Genomic DNA, 11,706 nt, shown 5'->3' on the forward strand with positions numbered 1-11,706 from the left:
TTGCCGAGTTCGATTTCACGCAACTTTCAATTGCGTTAGAATACGAAAAGATGCCCGGTGAAAAGAGCATCTCCTTCTTTCGAGCCTGAGAACTAACTTGTTTAGCTGTTTATGTAGAAACGAGGAGAGGACGTGACATAATAACGGGAGCGATGTTTGAGGAAAGTTCTCCTTTTAAGCAACAGAGAAATATCGTGTGTGCGAAAGGTTCGAAAAGTGTGTCAGGAATGATTGATCTCGACTTGAAACGGTTTTCCACCATTTTGCTTGTAAACTATTACAGTTCGGCGATAAATCGGCGATGCGAAATTTTTGAAAATTATTCGCGACGACGAAGTTGCGAAAAATCGCAATGTTGAATCGGCGATAAATTTTGTCGCGTTGTTAAGTCAATGCAGACCGTCTGGTGATTGAATAATAAATAAATAGAATTACAATGTCGCGCGGTGGATATTTGAAGCATATTTCTGGTAAATGTACATATACGTTGTTTTTAAATTGCATTTACGAATAAATGTAATACGTTACTTCTCGAATAAGTTACATTCCGTAACGAAAGTTTCATTACCTTCAGCCACGTTTATATTAAATTAATAAGTACTCAATTTTGATTGATTGTGTTAGATTATGCGTTGGACGAAGTGTGAAATTATTTGCTTGTCGCAAAAACAAGTAGTTAAATGTACATAAAACGAGACAAACATTGTTTTTCAGTAGTTCGAAGATATTCAGTTTGCAGCTGCCAATAGGAACGTTCTAAATTTGTGATAACGCCACTGTTTCGCCTATTCGAAAATACCTTGCAAGGTGGAAGAAAATTCAGCGCTAGAAAATGCGAGAAAAAATAAACGTTTAATAATAAAAATTATAAATACCAGTTTAAAGGTATTCAGTTTGCAACTGCCAATAGAAACGTTCTAAATTTGTGATAACGCCACTGTTTCGTCTATTCGAAAATACCTTGCAAGGTGGAAACGAAAATACGTCGCAAAGTGGAGGAAAATTAAGCGGTAGGAAATGTGAGGAAAAATAAATATTTAATAATAAAAAGTATAAATAAACCTCCACGCCTATCTCTTCACACCTTGCTATCGACTTTCCACTCTTCTGCTCCTCCTCACCTTCTCACCGATTCTACGCACGCACGCACGTACGCTAATTACATTGCATACACACACACACACACCCTTGTAAATGAATAGATGGACTATTCTAGAACACGTTTTAAAAAAGCCAACGACGAAGTTAATCTTGGTAACCCAGCCAATCTCCCAGAGCAGAAATAACTTTCCCTATTTACGCCGGAGGCGAAGTCACGAATGTGGTTCCCGTAGTCTCCGCAGAAAATAATTTATGTACGGCATTAATGTAAATTACATTTCGTGATAAGCCGCTGGCTGGAGAGACCTGGCTAATAAACAGTTTCTTCTTTATTATTTTCAGACGCCGCGACACGAGGCAACTATATCCACCGCGTTGCTACACCTGCTTGTCCTCGCTGGCCTCTTCGCTCTCAGCACCGCTGCTATCTGTCCGAACGGTTGCATCTGCGACGACGAGAACCTCGTGGTGTCCTGCATAGGAGCGAATCTGGACGTAATACCGATCGCGTTGAATCCCAGCATCCAACGGATAGTGTTGAAGGAGAATCGGATAAAAATAGTGGACGGGGCAGCCTTTCAATTCTACGGGGACTTGAAGAACGTCGATCTGTCCAGCAATCATCTGTTCACCATTCCAAACGGCAGCTTCGACGCGCAGAAGCAACTGGTGGAGCTTCATCTCAGGCACAACAAGATCTCCGCGTTGACCGAGAAGACGTTCCAAGGTCTGAAATCTCTGACTGTGCTGAATCTACGGGACAACTACTTGGAGAGCCTGAAGAACGGTTTGTTCGCCTCGTTGTCGAAGCTGGAGGAGCTCGACTTGGGGAAGAATCGTATATCGAAAGTCGAACCGGGCGCTTTTCAGAAATTGGGCACGCTCAGGGTATTGCACCTCGACGATAATCAACTGAGAACGATTCCGTCGCCGGCTCTGGCGCCGTTGAACGCTCTGGCAGAGTTGCACGTAGGTTGGAACGCGTTCTCGTCGCTTCCGGACGACGCTTTCAAGGGATTGGAACAGTTGACCGTGTTGGACATCACCGGTGCAGGACTGGACGATATCAGCGACGGCGCTTTTCGCGGCTTGAACGCTCTGCGCACGTTGGAGCTGGACGGTAACAAGCTGCGCGAAGTGCCGACGAAACAGCTCGCTGTTCTACCGCGTCTCGAAGAGCTCACGTTGGGCCAGAACTTCTTCACCACTCTGAGATCGGGCGCGTTTCAAGGTTTGTCCAAGCTGAAGAAACTGGACATATCGGCGGCGAAATTGTTAACCACGGTGGAACGAGGAGCATTCTCAGACAACGCCAACCTGGAGACCCTCGTGTTGAACAGCAACAAACGATTAACTACAATGGAGGACGGTTCTCTGGCTGGTCTGCCTAACTTGAGGCATTTAATGCTGCGCGACAACGCGTTCACCGGTTTCTCCGAGTCTCTGGTGGCTTGGAACGAGCTTCGCCGGCTGGATTTAAGCGAGAATCCCTTGGTATGCGACTGTAGCCTGCTCTGGCTAGCAGAGGTACTCGTACCAAGAAACTCTAGCCCGGTATTATGCTCGGAACCGCCGGAATCGAAAGGGAAGTCCATAAAGGGTATGACACCTGACGAACTAGGCTGCGCTTTCTCCGATCCCCGGAAACAAGCTTTGCTGGCGACCCTCTGTGCAGCCAGCCTCGCCTTGCTCACAGGCTTAGCTCTGATCGTCTACTACAGATGTCGCATACGTGTCAGAGAAGCCCTGAAGGACTACAAATGGAAGAATCCCGCGATGTCTAATCCGGAGTATCAGCAGACCTGCTCGGAGGACGAGTATATAGCGAGAGCCACGCTTACCCGTCTCAAGCCTCAGACGCAGCAGATCCCACCGCACCATTTTCAGCAGCAACAGCAGCAGCAGCAGCAACAACAACAACAGCAACATTCTCAAATAGCGGCGGGTATCAAGCCTATACCGGTGACGGAACTGTAGCTAGAACTTCGGGCGGCTAGCCCTGGAACCGGCGGTGTTTGGTTCTTGCCCCATGGCAATACTACTCTCGCCGAAGGCTTCACCTACATCGACGGGGACACGGCGCGTCGGATGCGCCGCCCTGGAACCCTGCCCAACTCCGGAACGTCCGGTCATCGTTCAGCTGGGCCCATAGAGGACGGTTCGACGCCGTTGAGCGTTCCAAACGAGAATTGCCCCTCCGCAGGCGGTAGATTACACTATTCGAATCACTCGTTACGCCGTACAACACCGCAGCCGCCCCATTTGCCATCTCGTGACGCCGACTATTCCGCGGAAAGGGTGCAGAACGATTCGAGGCTTCAGAACGGTATACCTGGACATCACGCGCCTCCCCCGCTCCCCTCGCGACATCAGTCAACGTGCAGTCAGTCATCGTATCCGACATTGCCTATGAACGGTCACGCGGCCCATCAGTATCATCACTTCCCGCGCGAGAAGGAGAGATGTAGCGGCCGTGAGAGGAGTCGCGATCGAGACGTCGGCGTGCAGTCCGTTCCTCATCGGTCAGAGAAGCACCGAGATACTCACATGGAGATGGAGATGCACGACGGTTTGGATATAGGTGAAATAGGGACCTATCGGGCGTAAAGGTGCGCGTGGGTGAATAGAGGGGAACAAAAGGTGAAGTCGCTTGGGGTTAAAAGGGTAATCGCGGATAGGGCCAAGTGAATTGAATCGAAGACTGAACGTCGCGATAACGGGGACTCCGGGGACGACGAGCGAAGAAGTTTCGTTTAAATTAGCAGCGATGTTTCGCGCGTTCTCCGTCTGTTGTTGCCGCCGGGCCAAGTGGGAACACACGCACGCGGCGTGAAACAATCGAAGAATCAGAGATGCGTCGGAGTGGGTGAGCAACGAACGGTGTCGGTACAATTGCGTTGGAATTGGCGAATATCACGACTAAATCAAATTGAAGACTGATTACGATGTGAACGTCGGTGAAGCAACAACACCGACGAGTAATTAACCGATATTGGTATACATTCCAATCACCTGCCTGCCAGTCTTCGCTCTACGAGCACCGATTCGAACCAGACCCTGATGTTTTGGTATAGAGAATCCCGAAATCTCGTATCGCTGTAACAACGCGTCTCAATCGAGAAAGTTCGGGTTGCGTCGTCGACGGGAATTGGAACGACCTGAGTAAACGTAGAAAGAAAGAAAGAAAGGCGGTAGTTATTTTAATGAAAACGATACTTTTTTGTTCCAAATGTATAAAGATCTCTGGCATGTGATCGACGAGAAGATGACTGAGAAAGGTTAGGTCGTCGTGTTACGCGAATCAAACCAGTGGATACGTGAAGGAGAAGCTTACGGCGCCGAAGGGAGTTCCGTTGAAATGATAAAGATTGCTTCGTTATTCGGTGTTATCGGAGAGGCATCATACGTTTCGGTAAACGTGGACATTGCATCCTTGCCACAATAGTTAGGCGCGCGCGTGTACCACATGCTCTAGGGGCTCGATGGTAAAGAAGAAGCAGGACTCGTGAAGTAAGATGGGTCAGATTGGAATACGCGTTTTGTGAAACATCCACGTGAAGATCTCCGCCTCAAAGAAGAAAGTCGAGAAGAAGTGGAAGCAGTGTACGTTACTACGACAATTCGACGTGCAACTAACGGAACGATCGTGTTCATTTTGCAACGAATGTCGCGTGTATACGGGACATTTGGTGACTTTGAACAAAAATTTGAAAGGACGAAACCAGGAGAAGAGGAGAAGATAAAAGTTCCGAGTGAACTTTGTGCAGAATGACATTTATCGAAGGAAAATAATAATCTTAACGCTCGGACCATATAGCGATGCGTCATTTTTAAATGTCACTTTAGAAAGTTCGCTAAGATGGGAAACAATTGAATCAAAATATGAAAGAAAGCGAGAATCGGTCGGTTACGCTTTCATCGTCGTTATCGCTCACAAATGGTTCGATGGACATTATGGGAATCACATTGTAATTATGATGGAAATCGTGGTAAATTTTCAAGCGCCTTAGGAAGCGAGTAACTTGAGAACAAAGACGTACAATCGTATTCAGAATACTTCTCTATCGGTAATTCAGATCTCTTTTGTATCTCGTATTCGTGGCGTTTATCGCGTTGTATTTAACTTTCGTACTTATTTACGTGGCGTTAAATAACATTGCAATTTATACTGTTTTTCTTTTTTATACTTCTCGCGCGTGTTCTTTAGCGATCCTTCGAATTATGTACAAACTTTTCCTCTCGAAAAAGAAAAAATCAAATATTTGAAGATTGTAAATATTGCGAAAAATATTTTGCAAATTTCATTTCGTACGAAAATTTCGCAGATATGGTAAATGAGATGCCTAACGTTCTGAGTACGATCTCTGTTTAATTATAATACACAAATTTCTCACGCAGAACTTCACAAACACGTAAACACTCGTGTACTATCAAAATATTATACAAAGTGAACCACTTAATTATACCTAGACTGTCGAGAGTACTGTAACAAAGGACGATCTTAAGTTCGATAGCGCGTCGTTACACGACCTCTACGTGATAAAATCGAAGGAATTTTCTGGCTGGAAAGTAACCTCGACGAGTTGACTGCTGAGAATAATCGCTTAATTGAATATTCTCCTTCACGAATTTCGAACGTAAATATATAACGAACTTTGTTCGACCGGAGAGAACTTTTGTGAATGTAGAACTTGATCCTGAACTTAGGCTTTCAACTATTCAGAGTGGTAACAAACTATCTCGCGCACTTTCAAATCATTATCTAATTGCACCTAATTGGAAAAGTCTCTCTACTTAAATTTCTACAACTTGTTTTCAATTTGTTCGTATACCGTTGTATTTGCTGTTGGAAAAAATTGCAAATTAAAAAAGTGCAAATTTAAATTATTCTTGAATTATTTCCTGAAAAATCAACAAATTAAGTTGTATCGTTGCTGCAATATATTTTATAATTAATAAAATAATTGTGGTTCTATAATTGTATAATTTTTAATAATATTCTTTGAATCATCTTCAGTTTGCAATTTTACTTCTTCAAAATTACAAGTTACCCTTCTAGTTGGGAGTCAAAGTGGTACTTTTTAAGTGTTCACAGAAATACATATGTATGTATAGATATATACATATATAAATAATAAACGATGGAATTTTATTTTGGAAATGAAGTGCCAATATAGTGGCATGGCGTAGTTCAGCTAGTGTCACGCGTCCTCGATCATCATAATTTAAGGTTAGAGTTATAGTGTTTCGTCGGTGCGAACACGTCTTTGCAATCACCGAGATTCGCAGGATGAAGATTGCTGTTTGAAACGCTCGTTTCGTAAATCAAAATATGTCGATAATCTATAAAATTCCCATTTTCCTCGTTTCTATCTTTCAGAAATTCACTGTATCTATATTGTCAAAGGAAAAAAATAGCTCAAATACCTCAAGTTTATAGGGGAAAAACAAGAAACAATTGACGGTAAAGCTAAGAAATTTCAACTGACATCACCTAACCTAACCTATTTCGCGAAAATCGATTGGCAAGACGCGATATCCATGCACAAACTGGTTACTCGATCAGCTGTTAAAGAATTAGAAGTAAAAACCTATCGACGCATTGAGATATATTTTTCGATTTATGTGAGCTCCTTGTATTTTAATCGTAGTCAGTTCGTCGTAAAATTGACAGTGATCGAAGATTGAATAGGTTTCCATTCTTACTCTCGAAGCTGTGTACGTGTAGCAGGTGGTCGTTTATGTTCTATTTGAACACGGATTTAGGTGTCGAATGTTCTACATGGCGGTATAAAATTATTGGTTCCGCGTACGTAGGTACAATATCGTGAACAATGAAGGACCACGAGACCCAATATTGACTCACAGACACCGAAAAATGATTGTAAAATATGTTTTGATTTCTTCTCGGACACGTTCATTCGTTGGTTCAAAATCACGATATCGGTTAGTTATTATTTCTTGAAAGTGTAAATAATGTTATTTATATGAAGTAAGACTTGCAAGAATTTTCCTTCATTGTAGCACATACATGCAGAGTGTTCTAAAAGCATAGGTACAAATTGTTACTGTCTGATGAGATTCATTAAAAAATAACGTAAATATATACTCAGAAATTAGCAATCTCTAAGATAATTCATGTCTTTAATTCGCAAACGAAATAATTTTTAATTTGATTGCACGTAAAGCTGCATTTACAATATATAACAAAACAATGTTATAAAACAAATTGTTTTATAATCTTGTTATAACCTATCACAAAAGTAAAGATAATCTCTCCAAATTTTTAAGCACACCTACCTTACAAAGATTCGATATGTGCACTCTTCATGAAAAAAACTGAAAATTGTATCGAAGTGTTATAACAGACATCATTTTCACATATTTTATCACACGAAACGCCTTTTGTTGTTAGTCGGCGCCATGTTGAAAAAACAGAGCGCATGCGCACGGACTAGATGTCAAGTGAAATTGTCGCAGTTTAGTTGCAACCAGTGCTCGTTACACGTCTCCCTACACACTGGTCACTTTGGGGAAAGAAAAAAGAAATAGGCACCTTCTTTTATGGTATTTCTGAAACTGTTAATTTCCAATGTTTCTCCTTCGGTCATTTTATTTAGTTGTATCTATGCTTTTGAGATACTCATATATTTTTCACAAAATACGTGACATCTTTGTGAAGTATAGGAACTTGTTCGAGTAACTACTACAATAAATTTCCAGATGTCACCGCACCTCAAGCTCAACGCTGTTTCGTGGTTCGTTAATTACACGGCTGAAATAACAGAGTTTATAAATCGGTATCCGATCGAATACCATTAGAGACGTCGCGTCGCGTCGTTCCAATTTCGAGTGTCAAACTCCCGAGAAGAAACGCACACAATCCATAGCTTTCCCTCGTTATCAAAAATAACCGACGTTCCGTGACTGAAGCGCCTTAAATTTGTTTCTCGATACCATCAAAATCCTGTTTCAAGCAACACGAACAATACTTCTATCTTGATGGACTACCTAACAGTGTAAACTCTCCCCATTCTCCCAACAAACCGATACTCGACGTTCTTTCTCCAATTCATCTTTGTAAAAATTTATCATTCGGTCGATACACGGAGTATTGAGAAGAAAAAGTGTTACAAACTTTAAAAGTGTATAATACCCAACTGAAACGAGGAAACAATTTCTAACTAATTCGTGTACTGAATTTAATATTTTTACTGGTAAATATTAATATTTTACTGGTAAAACATACTAAGTAAAAAAATACTTGTTTTTACTTCATGGTGGAAAAATATAAAAATTACCACTTCACGTACTGGTAATAGGCAGTAAGCGATAATATAATAAGTAAAGGATTATTACACCAAATTAAATCATTCATTTGAGAACTATATCAATTCCTATTTCAATTTCGGGAAAACAATACATACTTATACTGTCTTTTACTAATACACAAACAATTTGATTTGCAGCCAGTTAATATACAGGGTGTTCTGCACTTACGGTAGTCTGACAACAAAAAATGTCGTAAACAAGAAACAATCAGTGCTCGGTCGTCAACAAATTGCAAAAATACTTTTCTTCCAATAAAAAATCGAGGCCACTTTCGCTTTTTTAAATTATGGCACGTAATTTTTTCTACGCAATACTGAAGATGAAATTGAGACAAATTCGGTCATACAAGACACAAATTGATTTAATACATAAGTTGACAAGTTGAACATTTATTTCAACGAGTATCATACGCTTTCAAGGTTCAATCCTTTTTTCGACAGCCTGTACACTTATTTCCAGCCCTACAAACATACGATGCGCTGGCGCGCACGCGTGTTAGTCAGAGCGAGGAAGGTGTAGAGCTAGGAAAGATGCGAAGCTCGCGCGACCAGATTATTTTTCCGGCCGAGTGTACCCTGTGGAATTCCACGGTCACCCCGGCCGAGAAAGGTGACTGCACTTTGAATCGACTCTCTCGCGCGCCATTCCCCACTGTGGAGAAGCTGAATTCCGGCTTCAACCTCCGGACGAGCTTCGATTCCGGAATAGGTTTCGAGCAGCCACTCGCGAGCCATTGTTTGGGGGGAAAAACGAGAAAATCCTGCGCGCTTCCCGATCGAACGACGACGCCCGCTTTCCCACCGTGAAACCGGGGGATTTCGTTAGACTCTCCGGGAAATCATGGCTGTTTCGACTTTGAACTGGTAACGTCTTGCTTCGATAACTCTGGGCTTACGACACTTTCGATACTCTTCTCCGATCCGATGATATTCTCGCCCCAATACCTGCCAGCTTTACGTTAGTTGATACTGATAGAAAAAGAGATGTGTTACTTCGGCGTTTAATCACCAGATTAAAAGACCTGGGGAATTTTAATGCGGTTAGTTACTAAACTTTTTTAATCAAATTTTCATCAGATATGCATAGAAAATCGAAAGTTTTTTGTACTGTAAAATTCGTTAACTGATGATTTTACGAACGAACGGTGTATGGGAATTTCAGTACATTTTTAACACTTTTTACAAATATACAACGATAGCGCTTCTTTCCTTTTTAAAGATGATTTCAAAACCGACCACTTGAGTGTTTTAAAGATGATATTATTAAATTTTTGCTGGTATATTTTTCACTTTAAAATGGGATGTACCGTGTAAAAGTGTCGAGAGAGAAAATTTTCTCTTGCTATCAGGTGTTTGTACAGGCTATTTTATTACATTGTTTAACATTCGCATCTACGCCGCTAAAAAAAGAAACTACACCGGCGATCGTCGAGCGGGTTTTTTCAGACTCGCATCTTGCAATTGCAATATTTATATAATTATTACAATTATGCTTATAAGATATGACAACCGCGTTCAATTTACTACAAATATTCCGACGCTTTGTTAAAGTTGTTTGGCTTTTTATTTGAAAGAACAATTTCTAGGATTTGCAAAATCTCGACGCCGTGGAATACAATTTTCGCACAAATTGTCCGCATTTTACACATTTTTGAAAACGTTCAGTGCCTTACGCGTGGCACATTCACGCTCTGGAAAATTATAGAAGACCGCGGGAGGAAAGGAAAGCTCGATTTCTTGGGTCTAAAGAGGGTCTCATCGACGACCATGCGAATGTTAATATTTTCCACAATTATTCGAAAAGTTTTCGAAATCTTGACGCGGTCTTGCATTATACAAGGTGGACCATATAAAACAGACCTCTTAATTATCTTCTCTGGCTGCGACGGTACGAGAACATTTTTATACGTAATTCGAATAATCTCAAAATGTGAATAAGGTGAAAGAAAAATTTTCCTTATAAATGCCATTTTCTCTGTTCTTTTCTTTTTCAAGGTCAATTTTTTTTCTACTGTATGTTGTAGCAGACATTAATGTACGTTTGAACTTAAAATTTTTAACCAAAAGTGCAAGTTTGTTTCGTTTCTTGCCGTTTCTTTCGTGAAAAAAATTTCTCTTCCGGTTTATTCACACTTTGAAGCCATTTAAATTACGTATAAAAATTTTCTCGTACGACCATAACTGGAGAAGATAACTAGATGTCCCACCCTGTATAGAACGATTAATTAGTTTCTCTATATAATATTCCACTGTCGCTCTTAAAAAGAACCAATTAAATAAAAGTGAAGAATTAAAAAAGCAGATAATGTTACTTTTACACAAATCAAATTCTACAGAGGAAAAAATGTTTTCTTACGGTATTGGTTGAAAATATTAATTCAACTGTAATTTCGGTACACTTCACGAATTTTTTTACTACAAAATTCAAATAATCGCCAAACTGTTTAACATTTGCTTCCGCCAAATTTTGTAAAGTAAACAGAAATTAACAAGCACGGTTTCTTTTCCTATCTGACCGAAATTTTCATCTTCCAACGATGGGAAACTGAAGATGAGAAATTTTCACAAATAGGCGAAAAGTGATATTTCTCCCCGTCGTTAATTTAAAAAGCGCCGAAAGTTGCCAATTATACCGTTTAGAATCTTTTCGAAGAAATTGTCTACAGTTTCGACAGAATTTCCACAGGAGTAATCGTAAGGGAAATTTGTTGGTGAATGAACCTCGTCTTTAATATCCAAGCCCCACTGCCAATCAAAAAGTATCTGTGTTTCACAAGTGAATCGAAGAGTTTGTGAGATGAGCGTTAAATATTTGACGAAAAAGTTCGTTGTAAATTAGTTCTCGGAAGATACTAATTACGACAGTTAGCCGGAACTTTCCGACAATTTAGAAATATTTTACCAGTTGGAAGGTAATAGCGGATGAAATTTATCGAGCATTCGCCTAGCTTCAAAGATTCATAATCAGAAAAAGATTCAACGTCGATTGTTTTCATATCAAACAGGTTCATCGTTAAAACATTTTATTCACAGCTGAACAAACACTTGGTTTGCCAGATACACGTCGGTATTGTATCCCTGTCTGCAACAAGTAGCTTTTAAAAATTCAGTATCCGCTCGGTTTATGTCAATTCGATTTATCGATTTCGAATATAGCGTCGCGTTTGAAAAAAGAACGCGATATTTTTCGATCGTGCAGATATCAACCGTTTGTTTGTTAATTCGAACGGTGGGATTAATACGCTTTTAATAATTTATATTTTATTCGTTCAAA

The 11,706-nt window shown here is 40.7% G+C and overlaps 1 protein-coding gene across 1 annotated transcript; it reads left to right on the forward strand.

The window, feature by feature from the left end:
• Positions 1-1,443: 1,443 nt before the first annotated feature.
• On the forward strand, positions 1,444-4,114 carry LOC108574524 (leucine-rich repeat neuronal protein 3-like; the record flags this gene model as incomplete). Its single annotated transcript, XM_017937134.1, is given in 1 exon segment — positions 1,444-4,114. A coding segment is annotated over 1 exon segment (2,265 nt), but the record flags the coding sequence as incomplete, so codon positions are not given.
• Between the last annotated feature and the right edge of the window lie 7,592 nt (positions 4,115-11,706).

The sequence above is a fragment of the Habropoda laboriosa genome, unplaced genomic scaffold, assembly GCF_001263275.1.
Source record: "Habropoda laboriosa isolate 0110345459 unplaced genomic scaffold, ASM126327v1 scaffold175, whole genome shotgun sequence".
In the NCBI taxonomy this organism is placed as follows: domain Eukaryota; kingdom Metazoa; phylum Arthropoda; class Insecta; order Hymenoptera; family Apidae; genus Habropoda; species Habropoda laboriosa.